The 22,174-nt window shown below is 42.5% G+C and overlaps 1 protein-coding gene across 7 annotated transcripts in view; it reads right to left on the reverse strand.

Annotated features, from left to right (window-relative positions):
* Positions 1-3,123: 3,123 nt before the first annotated feature.
* The window catches only part of LOC134212092 (uncharacterized), a 272,835-nt gene continuing 253,784 nt past the window's right edge, over positions 3,124-22,174 (reverse strand). For 5 of the 7 annotated variants that reach the window (XM_062689614.1, XM_062689615.1, XM_062689616.1 and 2 more), the window contains 3 exons: positions 13,708-14,124; positions 13,081-13,295; positions 3,124-3,777 (listed from right to left, as the gene is read on the reverse strand). In XM_062689614.1, coding sequence (XP_062545598.1) covers positions 3,668-3,777; positions 13,081-13,295; positions 13,708-14,124 — 742 coding nt within the window. In that variant the 3' untranslated portion in view covers positions 3,124-3,667. The remainder of the gene's footprint in view (positions 3,778-13,080; positions 13,296-13,707; positions 14,125-22,174) is intronic. The other 2 variants (XM_062689620.1, XM_062689619.1) reach the window with 1 other exon arrangement.

Consider the following 22,174-nt stretch of genomic DNA (forward strand, 5'->3'; position numbering starts at 1 on the left):
TGTTATTATGATATGAAATTGCTTCCATCTTCAAAAATGTATCGTTTTTCGAAAATAAGTTTTAATGGCATAGAGTGTAATTGACGCTGAAGAATGAAATAAAAACAAGCAACAAAAAAGAATAGCGATAAGTCTTTGTTCTCATCTGCAGAGGATAAAGACAATGTTGCGTTCCATTTTATCTGCAACAAATATGGAGAGGTAATTGTTGTGAACTTTTTAAACTGCGAAAACGAAAGAAGTAAAACACAAATCATGTCAACAGATGGTTAAGTTTATGTCTAAACCAGTGGCGTAGCCAGAAAATTGATCTGGGGGGGGTTTTCTGAACAATTTTTTTTTCAAAAAAAAAAATTTCTTCTAAAAATGTTGTCTCGGGGGGGGGGGGGGTTATGCCCAAAACCACCCCCGTGGCTACGCCACTGGTCTAAACATTGATAAGCGACTACTTTTCTAAAGGCGCGGCAGGCGATCATTGTTCTATTCTGTTGCAGTGTGGGACAAACGCTTATTGCTAGTTGAGTTTGTCCCAACATTTGCAAGAGTTGACAATGTTGTTGTCATTGGCAATGTTGTCGCTTTACATTCCTTGTTCACTGGTCAAAACTCCCCAATGTAGGCAGAACGATATGTCCTTAATTACTGGACAGAAGCGCGGCGAGCTCAGCAACATTTGTTTTCAAATTATGGAAACTATCGAAATGTAATTCAAATCTGTTTGAATGGACTTATGTTGTTTTTTTAATGTCAAGGACATAAGGGTTTGTAACCTTTTTATTATGGATAAAGATAAAATACTAATGAGGGGGTATGAAATGTCTTTGGTTAAGGTGGTAAGGTTCTTGTCGTAATCCATTTTGTCACGACTTTTCAAAAAAGCTTTATTACATGTTCTGTAATATTTTTATATGACTACTTACAGGCAATGCATTTGCGGCTTTTTGGACTACCGAATAACAAAAAGTTTGCATAAATTGCGTTGAAAAGTAAAAAGTTATCATGGGTATTGCCTTAGAGGAGCATATCATACCGTCTTACCCTATTCATGTCATTTGATACTGAAGACCTACACGCGTTTCAAAACTACGAAAACGTGGCACACAAGAAAGGAGACGCATGGTTGCTCAATATTCCTTCAATCGCCATTAGACTGTCGTTCATCGCGAACAGCAGTATGATACCAACGCTATAATTATCTACACCATAGAATAAACCATAATTTAGCTAACCATAAAAGGACTTTCTCTACATATGAAATAGATCGCATTCTTTTTTTCATCAATTGAGCCTCGTGTTTCCAGATTTATTGTTTTGCAAATTATTGTTAGATTTAGTTTGTTGTGTTGATACAGACAGGGTCATGCTTTATACATTCCTATTTGATTTGATTATTGCGTAGGTATTTCTTCATATTTCTCTGAATTCTACTAATTTGGTACTATGTATGATAGGAGATTGAAATGACACGCCTTTACGTGTCATATACATTGTGAATTTGTTTTCTATTGTTTTGTCAGTTGGGAAACATTTGAAATGTTTTATGTAGTCATGCTGAATTATTATTCGTTTGTTTGTTTAAAACATTTTTCCGCGACTTGATAAAAGAATGTCATGCATTTTCCAATTATCCTGCTCCATCAGATGGTAGGTATCACTTTCTCGTGATAATTTATCATTTATTATATCAATATATTTGCATTTCTATCATCATTTCATACGCTAGCGCTCTGCTTCTAAAAATCACAACAATAATTTCACTGTATTCATACTGTTCTGTCTGATTTCCATTAAAACGAACTTTTTAAATACTTTACAGTTTATGTACACAACGAAAAAGTCAATTTCATCGCAATCGAACCATTCAACTAACTGGCTTCGTGTACTGCTTACAGCGGAGCAAATTGGAAAACAAATAACTAACATGATTAAAACTACAAATAAAACTACATACTGAAACAGAAAAAAAACAGAAGATACTGCTATTATTGCGCACTGTCGAAACTTCTCACAGATGTGTACATTTTGAATGACTCACTCATTCGAGTGCTCTATTAGCTTGTCTAATTTCACAGCTTGTTGGTCACACCGGGTAAGAAAAATAAAATTCAAAAAAAACTTTTATCAGTTTGAATGCGTTGAACACTCTCATTCGTACGCTTGTGGGGTCTGAGGATACGATCTTAACCATTTTTAGATGTGGTTTTGAAATTTACCTGGCGCTGTTTTAAACCGCTCAGCTTGGAAGGATGACATGAATTCGAGTTGAACTCACGAACTACAAAAGTAATATTATACTTGAAGACAATTCTATCATGGACCATGGTCATGACGCCGAACTCACGCATTTGAGTCAGCTTGGCCATTAAGGTGCATCATGAACCTAATAATGGAGTACATATCTGATTAGGATCCAAATTATTCATGATCCACGTCATTTACCTATTCATCAGATTGATATAAACTCTTGGGCTGGAGAAACCCCAATTGAACAATGCAATAGCATTTGATACAATGAACCTTAAAAGGAGTGTCTGTTTTAGAGCAATCTATTTTAATTTTAATCAATTTTAAAATAAAAAATTTAAAAAAATATTTTTCAAAAAATATTAGACAACTTTACTGCCGTGAATCGCATATCTGTCCCATCTTTACTGGGTTTCCTATTCATATGGGACAAATATGCGATTCACGGCAGTTTTTGCCTATTATAAAATAATACTTTGCAACAATTTGCTTTTAACAGGGAACAAAATAAAGAATTACAAGGCATATTCTCTATTAAATTTTAATACAGTTTTGTTTTGTTGGCAATAGTGTACCAACCCATAGAGGTTTGTGTCTTGGCTAATTACGAGCAAGGCAGTATCATTGCTAAATGGATGAATTGGTATTTTGTTTTACATAAAGCGTTGAGCAATCATAACTATGAGAAAAAATAACGCATTTTCAGTCCAGCATATCTTTAGAAAGTCCCATTTTTTCCTGAAACTCAGAACATTTCATAATGAAATACTAAAATGAATGCAAATGGTTTAATATATCAATTACAACTTTTAGCATTTTTACAACCGGCGTAAGTTTGATTGTATTATACTTTACATTCGTTTTTTAAATACCCAAAAGTATTTTTCTGAATTATATTTTCTGCATCTGGTGTGATACGGTTTGAATTGTTGTTGATTTACATTTGAAATTGCCACCGACTTACACTGTGGATGGTCTAACAAATTATTTCGTTTTGTTCATAACAAAGGTGAATAAATAACTTAGATTGTGTACAATTTTTCAAAATGAAATGAAAATTGGCTTTTGAGGGATTATGTAAAGTTTTGGATCCTATGGTTGATAACAAAAGAAAACAAAATAACGTTACTATCTACATATTCTAGGTGAAAACCGAACCGATAGCAGGTGACAGTGAATACAATTTGCTGCAGTTACCATTCACACACTTCAGGTGTTTATAAACCATACGACTCGCGTCTCCTTATCCTCTACCTACTTAACATCACTCTCACTAAATTCAGCGCTGGCTGGGAAGCTAATAGGCGCGCATTATGAATGGCGGCGACGGCGGAATTTACGCTGACATCTAATATTGCATTTGGTGGATGGTGGTGACTGCGGCGATGAAGGTCGACGAAAACCGTCCAATTTAGGTTTGCTACTATCTTGGGTTTTCCATCACTACCTGCCGCAGGCCGCCTGCTGACATCCGGACTTCGTGGCTGCCCAGGGTTGTCGTTCCGTCGCTGCTGATGTACAGGGCTAGGCCGGCTAAAACGCAAAGAAAAAAAATGGTTATTTGAAATTGGACTATAGATACAATCTCCGCAACGCTCAACCCAAGTAACATGTATGAATTGATCGACCATAAAAACTTGCTAACCAAAACTTCTATGAAACCATTATAATACCAGAATATTACTGGGGAATACTATTATAGTAAGCTAGAGATTATAGTCATTGGGGATTTGAAAAGTTTGCTAGCAGTGATATACAGGGTGTTCAATAAGTTCGAATACACTTTCAACAAATTGTTCAAAATTGAGATTGAATTATTTCTTTTCCCGGATGCATTTCATTGGAAGTATTGTTTATAAGGAACGTTTGTAACCTTTCTTTTGGAATGACCTCTATTTTGTACTTCTTCACGAGCTTCAAACGTTTCTAAAACCAATTGCAAGCGGCACGCACGGTCTGCATGGGCATTTCCTTTCAGATTTTGAGAATTACGTCTTGAACTGGTCCAAGTAACTGACCTTGTATTCGTACAGCTTTAACATAATAAAGGACCAAACAAAAAAGTTCAAAGGGTTCAAATCCGGAAAGCTGGGAGGTCGCAAAGTTTTGTCCAAAAAGTTGATGAAATTGTCCCCATATTAGGCTAAAATAGCAATTTCCGTGTATAAAGGGTTATCGTCCTATTGGAACACGTAGGCCTCATCTCCGTCTTAGTACCGGGCCACTGGGGGCATCAATCGTCCCCAAAACCTCAGTTTTGTAGTACGCCGCAATGATTTTGACCTTCAAAAACGGCTATTTATGATGCCCCAATCCATTTTCAACGCACGTAATAAACAAACAACAAGTGACAGAATGTCAACACCACACACATCCGATAGCGGGGGCAGCAGGGACTATGTCCAAGTGCTTGACGACCCCTCCTCAGCTGTCTGCGAGTCAGGGAGAACTGCTTAGGACGTGGTGGGATTTAGCAGTGGGCTCTGCTAAATCCCTCCCAAAAAACCTCAAGTGTCCGTAACCAGACTCTATCAAAGCGACTGTGTGCCGTTTCAAAAGCACAAGCCCAGGGAGTGCCACTGGCACATCAGGATTGATCCCAGTAAGACCCTGATTATGGTATACTGGTTGCATGTTATTGGACTTTGGCTCTGGATATTGAAATATTGTGAACGTGAGGGCTGGTAGTCTGGTTATTCTATTCTCTTAGTAAGGCCGCGTGACACCGACCTGAAACGGCGAATGGGGTAATGGCCAGGCTGTCTTCCGTCCCCTAAAATCGTGGCGGGCCTTGTAGCACGCGGTACAATTCTGCCGCTCAGCTGGTAGCTGAGTGGGAGTAGGCTCAGATGCTTTTTCCTGACTAGCGCTGATCTGGCTCTGAACACGAAAGTGTCAACTCTTGCACGGCTTCCCTGCATGCCGCAAGGTATGTATAGATAACCATGGGATCGCGAAGGCGACTACACCAACATACACGAAGGCGACTACACCACAGCAGCTGCAAGTGGTTCCAGCAAAAACCAGAATTTCGAGGGAGGCAGGTGAGGCGAATGGCGGGGAGGAGAACCCTTTCGCCAGGCGCAGTGGCCTTGATCGGTCACCCCAAAGGTCACCGGGGGGAGGCGATGGTGAAGCTCGTGGTGGGTCAGACGAGGTGCCGGTCGATGTTAAAATGGACGACCCCACTATGACCAAGGTCATAAACTCGGTGAGGACAATGGAGGCCAGACCATGGAGGTAATTACGGACGTTTCAGACGTAATTATGTCCTTCGTGGACAACCGAGTCAACTACAGTAAGGACTTGAAACAGGCCGTACTGACCCTCTGCGCTCTGGTCGTGGAGGCGAAGTCGGAATGGAAGACCTTGCAGGAAGCCAGTAAGAAAGTGGAGCACAAGATCCGCCTTCTTACTGAAGAGAAGGAGTTGGCGGTGAAGACCTCGAAGGATGCCGAATCGAAGATTCGCTTCCTTACAGAGGGGAAGCAGCTTGCGGAGAGCCAGACTTCAAAGCTTCAGAGGCGGATGGCAATCAGCGGAGCAACTCCTAAGTAGCTAAAAAAGCCTCGGTTCGGACAGTCGAGGGTCCGAGCGAATAAGACCGAGAGAAAAATGGTACCTCCACCAAGGATGATACCAGAGGATCGCCGGGAGGAAGACCTGCCGCAGTCGCAGGTCGCAAGGAGTGCGACAAAAGGAGCGGAGCAGGTCACTGCTAAGAAGGGTAGAGCCCGTGAGAAAAAGGGGCGCCTTCCAATGGCAGTGACAAGCGAAAGAACAGAGGCAAAGCGATTATCGTCAAGGCTGACGATAAACGGTATGCCGATGTCTTAAAGACTATGAGAGGCAACGAGAAGCTCTCTAGTCTAGGAGGGGATGTCAACTGCATCCGAAGAACGCGGAAAGGCGAGATGATTCTCGTCTTGAAGTGGGATGCTGCTCGGAAGGGTATAAAAAGTTGACAGAGGAGGTCCTTGGTTATGGGGTTCAAGTTAGAGCCCTGTGCCCATTTTTGAATATCCAGTGCAAGGGCATGGATGAGATAACCGAAGCAGGAGACATGGTAGACGCACTGAGGGATCAGTGCAATGTCGAGATCCAGGAATCCGCGATTCGGTTACGTAAAGGCTTTGCGGGAATGCAGGTTGCCTCATTCCAAGTACCTATGGCCGAGGCCAAGAAGGTGCTGGATAAGGTAAAACTGAAGGTGGGCTGGTCGGTGTGCTCGTTGAGCACAAGCCAACCCAGTCAGGCCTGTTACAGGTGCTTTGGTCACGGTCATAAATCCTATGACTGCAAGGGACCTGACCGTAGTAAGCTGTGCCGTAGGTGCGGCGCCGAAACCACTAGGATCGCACCTGCCAGGCTGCACCGGCCTCTAGAAGGGCCCAGACATGCAAGTAACACTGCTAAACTTGAATCACTGCGTGGCGGCTCAACTGCTGGTACAACAGTCGGTTATCGAGTGTAATAGCCTATTCAGATTACGCCATTAATGACATAATAATTGGTGTTTCAGGGTAAATACGCTTTATGATGTCATCATTTACGTAATATTCCATACATTTTGCGCTGTCAAAAGATACCCGCTAAAAAGAGTCATGAAGAATTTATTACGAACAATTATTACGAGAGAGCTTTCGTTCTAACTGGGATGCAGAGAGAAATTCAACAAAACAAAACTGACAAGAGTCACGCTCTCTTTGCCAGAGAGAAAATTCTCTCTGTTTTCATTTCGTTTCGTAGTTGACAGTCATGCTCTTTCTGTCGCAGCAGGGTCGAATGCATGTTAGATGGAAATCTTCTGAGCGCTGAAGAATAACTCGGATTGTGATGGTTTTGTGGAAAGCATTTTATATGATGAAAAATAATGATGATAATTATTTATTCTCCACTTATTCAACATGAATTGTTTAAAAAACAGATGCTCTCTAGAATTCTTCTTCTTCTTCTTATTGGCATTACATCATTCAAAGTTCAAGGGCCAATGCGGAAGACAATTTAAAACGTAGGAATGGTTGTAAAACGAATATATTTGATGAATAAACATGATTTCATAAATTGTTTCAATTCTGCTCCTTGAATGGCTTAATATACTTTGGATTTCAACATTTTTCACGTGGGACAACTGTACGATTTGAATGGGATGTATATATAAAGTAGAATAACCTTAAATAAAACATGGATTGGTAATGCATTAATTCATCCAAAATCCAGTTTAAATTATATCACATTCACAAGATTCGATTTTGTTAGAAGCTGTATCATTGATTGTCGAGTAGAACGCAATGGTTCAGTTTCCATTTTTGAAAAAAAAATTAAATTGCTGAATTGCCCTTCATACATGGAGATTCTGGTGGAAATACATTTTAGTTCGATAATATTTCTTGAAAATTGGTCCAATCGTCCTTTTTTTATTTAGGGTAAAATACCCAATAGTGGACCCCCTAGTAGCGGAATTTTGTTCTTCCTGTCATGAGGAGTACAAATTTTCAACATAATAATTCTGCTTGATATCTAATAACAAGTTCTGCATCTCCTCTTCACGATACATACATAAAACACTCAAATACACGACGTTATTCGTTGAAATTAACATTTCAAAGTCCGACTGAATTCTTCCTATAGTAGACCCCCTGGGGGTCCATAATAGGAAATTACATCCCTATAGTCGACACTTCATTTGATTTTCATGTTTCGTTTCGGGACGTTCTCCTTCCCTATTGTGGACCCCCCAAAATATTCCTTTAATGGACACTCTTGTGTTTATTTTTTATAGAATTGTAAAAAATCATCTAATTTTACTTTCCATAGCATTTCCAATGCATGTAATCAAATCATAGGACTGTAAGGAAGGTTCTCCCGATGGAATTTCATAGCAAAATATTTACATTGTGCTGTAATAATGCAAAAACTGCTGGAGGGTCCACTATTGGTTGGGGGTCCACTATTAGGCACTTTACCCTATTTGTATATTCCCAAAAGTATCTAAATTTTTCTAGGGCTTCGATCCATGGCCAAAAAGTATTACTACTTTGTTTTCTCAAGAAAGGATTGATTTCCTATTGATAAGAGGCGCGCCTTCAATAAGATTGCTCTCTGTGAAGGGTCTAAATAGCGGGACTTTGTCATAATGCTCTTGAGAAAACAAAACAAGAACTGTATCGAAACCGATACTGTATTGCTTCTTAATAGTAATGGAGTAATTCGACATGCACTTATACACTAAGGATAAGGGTAACGCTACAATAGATCTAATAACTGGTCGCAGTTGCACACCCGAACAGGAAAAAAACTAGCCTAAAACCAGTAGTTGTAGCAGGTGACTTCAATGCGTGGGCAGTGGACTGGAATTCCCGGTTCACTAACGCTAGAGGTCATATCCTGCTAGAGTCACTAGCGGCATTGAACGTAGTTCTGCTGAACGAAGGTCAAGTGCCAACGTTTAGAGAACCGAGCGGTAATTCATGTATCGACGGCACCTTCTGCAGCGCTGGATGGACGGAAGAACCAGGATGGATGGTCCACGAGGGTCATACTTCTAGCGACCATCAGGAGGTACGTTTTATGGTCGAGTATACGCGGAAAAGTACGACATGACAAGGTGGTGCAAATGATCCCGGATGGCGCACCTCACAGTTCAATCAGGAACTATTAGAGGAAGCGCTGTGCTGGGAAATTCGGACTACAGGACTGAGCGGTAACGAATTGACAGAGGTACTAATACGTGCCTGCGATATAGCGATGCCAAGGAAGACCCAGCCACCAGGCAATCGACAACCAGTGTACTTGTGGACTAACACGATCGCAGATCTTCGTAGAACCTGTCTTAGAACTAAGAGAAGGTTGCGACGTGCTAGAACAGACGCTGAGCGAGTCGATAGACGAGGGGTATTCACGACAGCGAGCAGAGCTCTGAACTACGAGATTAAATGTAGCAAGCGAGCCTGCTTTGAACAGCTGTGCAGGATGGCGAATGACACCCCATGGGGGAGATGCGTACAGGATAGTGATGTCTAGGACCAACAGCACACCTCCTGAGAGAACCCCAGAGATGCCGGAATAGTAGAGGGATTGTTTCCGAGACAAGAACCATAGGACTGGCCCACTACACCGTACGAGTCAGTTGACGTGGTACCGCTAGTGACTAACGAAGAGCTTATCGTAGCCGCAAGAAAACTTAAGCTCAATAAAGCGCCAGGCCCGGATGGTATTCCAAACTTGGCCCTTAAACACGCCATTCTTGCTGATCCAGATATGTTCAGGAGCTGCTTCCAGAGATGCATGGACGAAGGAAACTTCCCAGATCGATGGAAACGGCAGAAGTTAGTGCTATTACCGGCTATTGCCTGGCAAACAACCGGGGGACCCTTCGGCATACAGACCAATTTGCTAGAGAGGATCATCCTGAATAGATTGTCTGCTTATACAGAGTGTGCTAGTGGCTTATCCAGCAACCAGTATGGCTTCCGTAAGGGCCGTTCTACCATCGGAGCAATTCGATCGGTAACGGATACGGCCAAGATAGCGAAAGGTTTAAACAGACGAGGTATTAGGTATTGCGCATTGATTACACTTGATGTAAAAAATGCTAGCTTGACAGCTATTGCTGACTCCCTGCACCGATTGAGAGTTCCGGATTACCTGTGCAGGATACTGAAAAGTTATTTTCAGAACAGGGTGCTGATATACGACACGGATGCTGGTCAAAAGTCGATCGTAGTGTCTGCGGGTGTTCCACAGGGAGCGATCCTCGGACCGGTTCTGTGGAATATTATGTACGACGGAGAGTTACGCTCCCGTTAAGTCTCCCGGCCGGTGCGAAAATTGAAGGCTTCGCGGATGACGTAATGCTAGAAGTAACAGGAGACACTCTCAACGAAGTCAGTCTGAAGGCTTCATACGCGGCAGGCAGAGTGGAGGCATGGCTCAACTCGAGGCGGTTGTCCCTTGCACATCACAAGACGGAAGTCGGGGTGGTGCATAACCGCCATGTGTTGCAGCAAGCGAGGATAAGAGTAGGGACCTGCACAGTTAACTCCGTGAGTCTCTTAAGCATCTGGGCGTGATGATCGATGATAAGCTCAATTTTACGAGCCACGTCGATTATGCATGTCAGCGGGCTTCATTGGCGATAAAATCTTTATCACGAATGATGTCCAACAGATCGGCGGAGCATAGTCAAGTGCGTAGGCTGATAGCTGGCATAGCATTGTCTATCATCCGCTATGGCGTACCGGCATGGGCCGTAGCACTAAAGGCCGAGTACAATGTAAAGAAACTGATCAGAGTACACCGGCTCGCGAGCGTCGCGAGCGCATATCGCACCTTATCATATGAGGCGGTGTGCGTTATAGCTGGGATGATGCCGATTGACATACTCCTAGAGGGAGATGTGGAGTGCTACAACGAAAGGGACTCGGTGCAAGTGCGACGTGTCAAGAGAGCAGCCTCGTTGCTCAAATGGCAAAGAGCATGGGGCACCGCAGTCAAAGGTCGTTGGACCCACAGACTAATTTCGGATGTGTCCAACTGGTTCGATAGAAAACATGGTCAATTCAACTTCCACCTAACACAGGTGTTGTCTGAACATGCTTGCTTTAAAAAAATCCTACACAGGTTTGGTTTTACAGATTCTGAGGAGTGTCCTGAATGTGTAGGTGAGGTAGAGTCGGCAGAGCATGTGATGTTCGCATGCCCGCGATTCAAGGTAGAACGCAATGCCACAACACAATGCTGCTTGTTAGCGGTATATATACAACCCGTGACAACCTCGTCGAGAGGATGTGCCGGGAGGAAGTTATATGGAATGCGGTGAACACAGCATCTCAACAGATTAGGTCGAAACTGTAGTGGTGGTGGCGTCTTGAACAAAACCAACGAATGCAGTAAGGGCACCTGTGATGCAGTGAACACTTTGCTCACCCCGACAACCAACATGCGGGGACCTCAGTATGTAGATATAGAGGTCATTGCGGTTCATGCGCGGTGGTTGTTGTCGGGGTGCTCGTCTCCAACGTGAGATTATGATACGGACTGCTAGGTTACTATCATAGCTTGCGATCGACGGGTGGTGAGGTTACCACCCTTGAAGTCGATGTTGTGTGTATTAACGTCAAGTGCGTTAGCATAGGCGTGAGCGTTCTCAATAGTCCCCCCCTGATGTATTGCTTAATTACGGGCCGGGGGTACGGACTGGCGAAAGGGTTTTGGTTTTAGTGGGTCGGGTAAGAGTTACATACATGACATACCCATCCCCACAGTACCTGAGTTACCTCCTCAGGTGTCTGATTGCAGATTTCCGTTTACCCTTGCTCAAGAAAAAAAAACACACACACACATACATCCGAAGAAAAAAAGTAACCTGCGTTGAGTTTTTTTAAACTTACTTACATCGACGGTTTGCTTCAGAATGCCTCAAAGATTTAATTCGGACTCCCTAGACGATTCACTTCGGAATCCCTTAACGAATTGCTTCGGAATCCCTCAAACATTTGCTTCAACATCCCTGGAGGATTCCCTTCGGAATTGCTGGAGTATTCTTTTCGGAATCCCTGCAGGATTAATTCGAAGTCCTTCCCTACAATTTGCTTTGGGATCCCTCGACAGATTGCTTCGAAATCCTTCTACGATTTGTTTTTACATCCCTGGAACATTTTCTGCGAAATCTCGGAAACATTCACGTTTGAATTCATGGAAGATTTCCAGCGGAATCTCTAGAACATTCCATTCCATTCCATTCCATACGGATTCCATTCGTAATCTCTAGAAGATTCTCATTGAAATCAAATCAAATCATTGAAATCAATTGCCTTCAGAATCCCTGGAGGTTACCTTCAGTATGCTTCTAGGATTCCCTTTGAAATCTCTGGTGATTCTCGTCGGAATCCCTGGAACATTTCCGTCGGAATCACTTAAGGATTCTCATCGGAATCCTTGAAGGATTGCCACATTTTTTTTTCATTTAAGGTAAATAGTATATTTATGAAATATGCCAAAATTTCCACTGCCTACCGGTGGGAACCTGACGGCGATCCGTCACATATTGTCCTTTGAGTGTGCGGGACAAAGCCGAGCGCTAGTACACTCCAATTTGAGTCGTTGTAGCAATCATCGGCTGGTAAACAAACACACTTCGGTACTGTAGACTACAACAAAAAGCATGTGCTTGAAAAACGAGAATAAATCTAGATTGCTTTGAGAATAGGTCGTATGTGCAAAAGAGAGGCTCTCTTTGTCGACGCTCTCTTTCGCTAATAGATAGACTAGTTATGGATTTTTGTTACTTTTTCACTCTAGCACGTTAGTCCAAGCTATTGTATTTAAATATCTACCAAGACATCAAGATTTTTGAATTTGCAAATTAATTAAAATTGTTCAAATAAGATATGTCAAAACATAACAGATTTATGAATTTGGTATCTTATCCTCCCTTTTCAACAAAATGTGCTTCTTTTTGTCATGATTTTGGTAAAATGTCCTCCTTCATGAAAAATTCTCCCTAGCTGTAGCCCCTAGGTCACACTAGCTATATCCCCTAGGCATCGGGGCTAGGTACGCCAATGATTATAGTGAAAGCTAAAACTCTTCCCTACCCATAACAAGGTAAAATGAATTCTTTCTATCAGGTGGTCAGAGCAAATGCAAACTCTATACAAATCCATTGCCCTCGATTTAAATGCATGAAAAAATACGACCCCCATACTGTAGACTTTCAACAGTATGTTACGAAAAGCGAATATTTCATGCTTTCTAAAACAAAAGAACCCGATAATCCCAAACACATTATGATGTTCACTTTAACAGTTTGCAACATATGCCCAAGATACTTACTACCCGACTCCTCCAGGTGGTCCAGCTTGGTGTTCTTCAGCAGTTCATCGATGATCAGTCCGGTGTTGACGCGGGTTCCTTCCACCCGGCCCGAAACGGTCGGCACCGTCCCGCTGTCACTTTCCATGGTGCCCTTCTTCCGTCGTTCCGCTGCCGATTTCATTCGATCCAGCGAACCCGTTTCACTCATTGGGATAGAACTAGAACTGGGATTTCTGCACGGGGCAAGATGGTGATATGCGTGCGTTCGGAAACAAATAGAAGATCTCATTAGAATTGCAGATTTGTTGAATGGTTGCAACTACATACAAGTACAAGACGCAATAGTACGGTTCATAACGTATTTAAGTCAAGAGTAAACTACGTTTAAGGAGAATGATAGAAAATGGTGATCGATACCAGGAAAGTGTTATACAAATTTCTATGTTACACATATGTACATGCAAAATATTTACAATCAGAAGCCATGCTAAGGTTGGTCTCTCTTGAACAGAAAGTGGCTCTAGAAGGCAGGCACTTCGCACGATTGGATGCGACTACTTTGGAATTCTACCGGGGTTAACGGGAAAACAAAATCGAATAGAGCTTCATAGAGAGTAGATTTAAGAGAAAGTTTAAGGGACCAACATGTTAGCACTGGGGCGTCTTATAGCTAGAGACGAGGGTGCAGTTATGCCAAGGGAGGATGATGTTCCGACACCGATGCCGATGTTAGTAGTGGTAGTAGTAGTAGAGCTAGCTCCTCCGCCATTGCCATTGCTAATGTTAGTAATTCCTGCGGCTCCCGATGCCACAAGATCGCAGAACGGCGAACATTGAACTTCGATGCATCTGTCAGGCAGCGAATCTGCACCGAAGCCGGTTACGGTCCCTACAGTGGCCGTCGATGCCGACTGCGGACTGATGGAAGCAGGCTGCGGTACGGATGAACCAACTGCTGCGGGTATTACCACCTGAGAAGCTGCCACAGGTGCTACAGGGGTAAGTGTGGTTAATTGACGAGTGCTACCGTCCAGCAGACGGCGATGCAAGCCGCAAATATTCCTAGAGAAAGCAGGAGGATAGTGAGATGTTGATAAAGATCGTGGTGCATAGTGTCTCAAATGTAAATCCTTCGGAGGAGAAGTTTGGATTTTTTTCATAACAGTAGAATTTCAGTTGGTTTTTCTATTTCAGTGACGTTAAATCATTGCGAGTTGTGACTATCTTTCAACCATTTTGGCTGCATTAGTAGCGTATGGTTAGATCACTACTTACCAAATGTCAGTTAAATTGGTTGAAAGACAGCTGATAATTCGCAAAAAATGATTTTATAACTCAGGAATCAACAAAAGTGGGTAAAATATCAAACAAAAATTTGAAACTAATTGTATTAAATGTATATGGAGGATCATTTCTAAATTGAACTCAGTATATTTGTTGCAATTGTTTCTCATTGAAATTGTCTTTGCAAAATCATGCAATGCACGCCAATTTCCCAGGAGAAAACAGGTTTCTAGGGTCCGGAAGGTTACAATGATTTTTTCTGTTTTTTTGTCTCCAGTTATTCAAGTTCCAGAGTCAATTAAAAAGTAACCACTTCCCAGATGACACCAAGTTTCCGAGAACTTCTGGATGTAACCAATATGTTCAGCAATGTTCTGCAAATGTCTTCTGTTGCATTTATCTCACATTTGAACGCAGATATAAAGTTTGGTATATCGATAGCAGAATTTCAGAACCCCCTTAACAAATCCCTTCATATACAACCAATTACACAAAAATATAGAGTGCAATGCGATTTTACTTAAAATTTCACGCAAATCGGTGAAAAAGAGGATTCTCTAACTTAAAATCGTACCCTGGTTATCCCAGGTCCCTAAACGAACTTTCTTTTTTTTTTCTAGTCGATGGATAATCTCCTGATAATCAGAATGTCTCGCTTTGCCGTTTGTGATCAATGGGAATAGTCATAGTTTTGCCCTGATACGTTTGCAGACCGGAGTATCAGTTATAGGCCATAGTTATCGGCATACACAGATTTCTCTTTTCCTGTAATACGATCATGAAATTTTAACCTGTCGAGTAAATCTTGGCAATCAAATGATTAATTCTCAGTCAATATTTAACTAAATTACAAGCTGTTCGATATGCGATCAAGAGGAATAGGATTTTTTGTGAAAATTCTGATGCCCTTAAAGCACATTCCGAAAAATTCCCCATGATTTTTTTTTTAAATAGTTGTAAATTTTATACAACTTTCTGAAGAAACTTTAGAGATTTTCCCTATTGACATCCAAAGAATTTCTTGTTGAAATGATTTTTTTTGACGGGCAAGAATTGTTTAGTCGAAAGTCAACTGGTCGAAGATCACAAGGCCAAAAATTGTATGGCCAAACATGTAAGTTGGCTGAACAAATCATTAGGCCGAAACCCATTTAGCAGAAAGTCATTTAGCCGAAAATGTCATTTCGCAAAAATGGACACACGGCCGTATATGTCGTTCGGCCGAACAGGTCGTTTGACGGAAAAGGTAATCTGGTCGAAAAAACCATTTTGCTAAAAATGCCGTTGGCCTAAATCACCTGTTCGGCAAAACAAAAATTTCGGTCGAACGACCATTTTGGCCAAAGGAAAAACGAGTTTTTTTTTGGCGAAACTACCAGTTCAGCCGTATGTTGCCTTCAGCCAAATGATATTTACGATCTAATAACATTTTCTGCTGAACGATCAATTCAGCCAAATGGAATTCGGCTAGATGACTTTCGTCTTTCAGCCAACTGGATTTAGAACAAATGGCTTTTTGCCGAATAACTTTCAGCCAAACGGCAATAAGGGCCGTTTGGCCGAAGTCCTTTGGCCGAAAGCTTAACAGATTAATCGGTAAACAGCCTCGGAACTTCCGGTATGATAGGCCAAAATTTAACAGAAAAGGAAATCATTCTTCTTACACCTCAAATTATTCAGAATTTCATGAGTAGTTGAGCAATTTGGAAAAGTTTCGTCTTGAAGTGAAATTGTTCATTCGATGGTCACGGAACAAGTTCCGGAATTCTCGAAATATCTGGTACTAAAGATCAAACTATTGAGAAAAAAAAATCATGAGCGGTGGAGCAATTCTTATAGATTCGTCTAAATGAATTTGGTCATTTGGTTTCATCTTCGCCAGAGAAAGACTAAATTGAGCAGTACGTGGAATTGTTCATCCGGCACCTCAAACTGTAGAAGGGATTCTATCACAAACACCCGAATTCCATTCGCCCGAATGTAACACATGCCCGAATTCCATATTTCCAATTCCAAAAACGAAAAGCCCGAAAAAACCATTTGCCCGAATGGACCATTCTCACGAATTGGAAATACAACCGAACAGATCTTTTGACGTAGGACTTATTTATTTTATTTATTCAGACTAAGGCCGAAGTGGCCTGTGCGGTATATAAGAGTCTCCTCCATTCGGCTCGGTCCATGGCTACACGTCGCCAACCACGCAGTCTACGGAGGGTCCGCAAGTCATCTTCCACCTGATCGATCCACCTTGCCCGCTGCGCACCTCGCCTTCTTGTGCCCGTCGGATCGTTGTCGAGAACCATTTTCACCGGGTTACTGTCCGACATTCTGGCTACGTGCCCGGCCCATCGCAGTCGTCCGATTTTCACGGTGTGAACGATGGATGGTTCTCCCAACAGCTGATGCAATTCGTGGTTCATTCGCCTCCTCCACGTACCGTCCGCCATCTGCACCCCACCATAGATGGTACGCAGCACTTTCCTTTCGAAAACTCCAAGTGCGCGTTGGTCCTCCACGAGCATCGTCCAGGTCTCGTGTCCGTAGAGGACTACCGGTCTAATGAGCGTTTTGTAGATTGTCAGTTTGGTACGGCGGCGAACTCTATTCGATCGGAGCGTCTTGCGGAGTCCAAAGTACGTACGATTTCCAGCCACTATGCGTCTCCGAATTTCTCTGCTGGTGTCATTTTCGGCAGTCACCAGTGAGCCCAAGTACACAAATTCTTCTACCACCTCGATTTCGTCACCACCGATGCAAACTCGCGGTGGGTGGCTCACATTGTCTTCTCTTGAACCTCTTCCTATCATGTACTTCGTCTTCGACGTGTTGATGACTAGTCCGATCCGCTTAGCTTCCTCTTCAGTCTGATGTAGGCTTCCTCCATCTTCTCAAAGTTACGTGCCATAATATCTATGTCGTCGGCGAAACCAAATAGCTGGACGGACTTATTAAAAATTGTACCACTCGTGTTAATCCCTGCTCTTCGTATTACCCCTTCTAAAGCGATGTTGAATAGCAAACACGAAAGACCATCACCTTACATTAACCCTCTGCGGGTTTCGAAGGGACTCGAGAATGCCCCTGAAACTCGAACTACGCACATCACCCGATCCATCGTCGCCTTGATCAACCGTATCAGTTTATCCGGAAAACCGTGTTCGTGCATTAGCTGCCATAGCTGGTCCCGATCGATTGTATCCTATGCGGCTTTGAAGTCGATGAATAGATGATGTGGGCACGTTGTATTCGCGGCATTTCTGCAGTACTTGGCGAATGGCGAACACCTGGTCCGTGGTGGAGCGTTCGCCCATAAACCCCCGAACTCCCTTGCAGTTGGTGCTAGTCGACGGCATAAAATTTGGGAGAGTACCTTGTAGGCGGCGTTCAGCAATGTGATTGCGCGGTAGTTGCTACAATCCAGCTTATCGCCCTTTTTGTAGATGGGACACACGACACCTTCCATCCACTCCTGCGGCAAAACTTCCTCCTCCCAAATCTTGGTAATGACCCAGTGCAGCGCTCTAGCCAGTGCCTCACCACCGTGTTTAAACAGCTCTCCTGGTAGTTGGTCAACCCCAGGGGCCTTGTTGTTCTTCAGCCGGCCAATCTCCTCCTGGATTTCCTGGAGATCCGGAACTGGTAAAATTATGTCCTGCGCGCGTTCTCCCAGGTCCATCACCATACCGCCATCTTCGTCTGCCACATCGCCATTCAGGTGTTCTTCGTAGTGCTGCCGCCACCTTTGGATCACCTCACGCTCGTTCGTAAGAAGGTTCCCGTTTATGTCCTTACACATATCAGGCTGTGGCACGTGGCCCTTACGTGAACGGTTTAACTTCTCATAGAACTTTCGTGTGTTATTAGCGCGGTACAGTTGCTCCGTTTCTTCACGGTCTCGATCTTCCTGCTGGCGCTTTTCCTCCGGAAAATCGAGTTTTGTCTGTTCCGCGCCTGTTTATATCGTGCCTCGTTCGCCCTCGTGCGGTGTTGCAGCAATCTCGCCCATGCTGCATTCTTCTCTTCCACTAACTGCTCACATTCGCCGTCATACCAGTCGTTTCTCAGATCCGGGGGCACCGTGCCAAGTGCAGCGGTTGCGGTGCTACCAATGGCGGATCGAATATCTCTCCAGCCATCTTCAAGAGACGCTGCGCCTAGCTGCTCTTCCGTTGGGAGTGCCACTTCCAGCTGCTGCGCGTATTCTTGGGCTAGTCTACCGTCTCGTAGCCGCCCGATATTAAGCCGCGGCGTCCGACTTCGACGCGTGTTGTACACCGTCGAGGGTTTTGAGCGCAGGCATACTGCAACGAGGTAGTGGTCGGATTCAATATTCGCACTGCGGTAAGTGCGGACGTTCGTGATGTCGGAGAAGAATTTACCGTAGGACTTACGTCTTTCTTTACTATACTGGGTGTCATTTAGATTTTTGGAAATCGAGAGCGTTACGCTGGAAGGGAAGATTTTGGACGTTACTAGCGCCTTTATCTTTCGATGGATTTTTAAGATTTATACAGTCAAACCTCCATGAGTCGATGTTCGATGACTCGATATCGACTTATGGAAGCAAATTATTCCGTATTAATAAATATTTTCTGGGTAACTGTGATGGTCCCTTGAAACTGTTTTCCAAGGACTTTATATTCCGCATCTCGATATTTCCATGAGTCGATGGTCCCTTCAATATCGACTCATGGAGGTTTGACTGTATATCAATCGACTCGGACACTTTCCAGCATTTTGCCTATTTCATCGAAACATTATGATTATTAACGATAAACTATTGAAAATTTCAACTCTTGTCAATGCCAGCAAAAATTTCATATGTTACCAATCCCGTGCATTCCTAACACGGACATCAGAATGCGGTATGTTACGGGCCTTCCGGTATACCGCAAGAAAAAAAGAGCGTCCAATATAGCTCTGGTTCACACAACTTCCTATCTCACGCTTCCACGGGTCGACCGATGACAAGACCGCCAGCTAAGGGTTGCGTACTCAGCTGATAGTGCAACCTGGGTACGATTGTTCTTCTGAAATCAGCAAGAGTGAGAAGATACGACCCGAGCGTCTGTCTACCAGGAGGCGCAGCTTAAACAGCGTCTTCATGGTATCCAGCGGCTGATAAACGGAACTCTGTATCGCGTCACCCGACTAGAAGGGCATAACTGAAACTGAACACAATTTTAACATATTGTGATATTCATAACTTATTTTGATACAATTTTGTTCTTAGTAGCTATTAGCTTTCAAATGTTGTAACAGGATTTTATCATAATATGATTTGAAAAATGCTTAACACCGAATTGCCAAACAGTAGGTGCCATGGTGCAGGATGTTGTTAAAATATCTAAGTTTCTATCAAAAATTACACTAGTGGAAACAAAAAACTATCAAATTTTGTTACAATTTTATAAAAAAATAACATATTTTGTTAGAAATTTATAACATAATCAGATACAAAATGTATTGTTTCTGTGCAGTTGGAAATTTTTACAGGTCGTGATAGGTCTCCAGATTGTGATCAACAATAAGAAAATTTGTTTTTGTCTGAACCAGAATATTTTTCAAGAACATAAAAGTAACAACATTTTAAATTAGGCAATCTTTTCAAATTATATCAGCGTTGTGATATCCATGGCTTGGGAGACTTTACTACACCTATTTTAATTGCCTACTGAAACCTTTCAAATACCACGAAAAATGGGGAAAGAAGAAAAAAAGAACGTTATTTTTGGTAACCGAACCGGCAACGAAATAAAGACTATGATTGGAACCCAGTAAACCACATATCGTATAACAAACAGCAAATAAAGTCGCATTTCCGTCCACCAAAAATCTAAATCGCACTGCATATCAAACTTTGTCAGATTATTGTCGAAAAATGTTGTATTGAATGCATCGTATACGATCATTTTTACCGTAGTGAAAATCAATCGTAAATGTGTGAATAAAAACTCGTAATGACTTATATCCTTGCGATATCCTATATCAGTGCAAATGAATGTCTATGTGAATCGTAATACAATCGAAACCACTTCAGTCCAAATGGCTTGTAGAAGTTTCAAGCAGTTGTAAAGATATAAATTGTGTAGTTTATGTTGGACAAAAATCCGAATCACTTCAGGATGTGCAGTATGGTGCAGTGGTAGAGTATCCGCCTGCAAATCCAAAGATCGCATGTTCGAGACTTGGTGCTGGTAAGATTTTTTTATTTTTCATATTTTTATGTATAATCGTAATACTGTTCTCATGATGTCGGAAAAAATCGTATAATAAAACTCGTATGTACCTATATCGCCTCCACTTTGGTACGTATATAGCCAATCTGTGCATTATATACGATTAAGTTGGTTCTTATATAATAACCTATATCAAGAGATATAGGTACCAAAATGTTGACTGGGAAACTCGGTACCTGGAATGTTAGGACCCTAAATGAACCTGGACGAGTGAGCCTTCTGGCTCGCGATTTGCACAAAGTTGAAGTTAAATAATTATTCACGCTTTGCATGATGCCAAGCAAAGAACAACTCAATTTGACTAAACGATTGGTTCGGGCATTTAATACATTCGGGTCAATGGTCCATTCGGGAAAATGGTCTATTCGGGCAAATGGTCTTTTCGGGTGTTTGTTTTTTTCGGGCATCTGGTCTATTCGGGTGAATGGAATTCGGGTTTATGTCATTCGGGCGTTTGTGATAGAACCCTAGAAGGTGTCTGACCGAAAAGAAGGCTAAAAGTGAACAGCAACGACGTCTGAAACTCTCCATAACTTCTTCAAAAAACTATAAAGCTCATAGTTTTTTTTTTCAATTACTACGGAACAGCATTCGCACCTTTTGAGGAGGATTTTCGGTTAAATCTTTTTGTTTATATATTTATTGTCAGACTAAGGCCGGAGTGGCCCGTGCAGTGCATAGAAGTCTTCTCCGTTCAACTCGGTTCATGGCTACACATTGCCAACCACGCAGTCTGCAGAGGGACCGCAAATCGTCCTCCACCTGATCGATCCACTTTGCTCGCTGTGCACTTTGCCTTCTTATTCCCGTCAGATCGTTGTCGATCTGTGCTTACAAATTCAGTCACTGGGTCAGATGCAGTAAATTTGACCACAACTTCCTTTTTTGGCGATATAAGTCCAATAAAATGTCGTTTTTTTCGTCCCTATTCATACCATTTCGGTAGATTTATATGGTTATAATATGGTGCAAACTGGATCTCAAACAACGAGCTCCATCGTCGTTGTCACCAGAGGCCGATAGCAACAGAAATTCGAGATCGGAAGTGAGGCTGGGTCGGCCACACTCTACGTAGGGGCGGAAAAGAAATCTGTAAACAAGTATTAGACTGGAACTAGGCGGGACATCGCAGCAGAGGCAGACCCAGAGGCTCATGGCGGCGAAGCCTCAATAAAGAAATAAAAGAAGTCGACCGAAATCTAACCTGGCAAGAGGGCAACGCTCAGGATGGAGTTGGAGATCTTTCAAGTCGGCCCTTTGCACCACCGGAGGTGTACAGGATCGATAAGAAGAATATGGTGCAACAATATTGAACTGGCCATTTTGGGGCAGGATCTTGTTGTTGACCATTTCTGTCACGAAAGTTTTTGGTACTGATACAATCCCTACAATCAATCAATACAATCAATATAATCCCGAAATGGTATGAATAGGGACAAAAAAGCAACATTTTATTGGACTTATATCGCCAAAAAGACAGTGATGGCCAAATTCCAGAATAACTCCACATAACAAGTGTAAACATGTATTCTGAAATCTGGGATCGTACGAGCATAACAGTGATAGAACCAGGCCAATACGACATA

The sequence above is a fragment of the Armigeres subalbatus genome, chromosome 2 (assembly GCF_024139115.2).
Source record: "Armigeres subalbatus isolate Guangzhou_Male chromosome 2, GZ_Asu_2, whole genome shotgun sequence".
Classification (NCBI taxonomy): Eukaryota; Metazoa; Arthropoda; class Insecta; order Diptera; family Culicidae; genus Armigeres; species Armigeres subalbatus.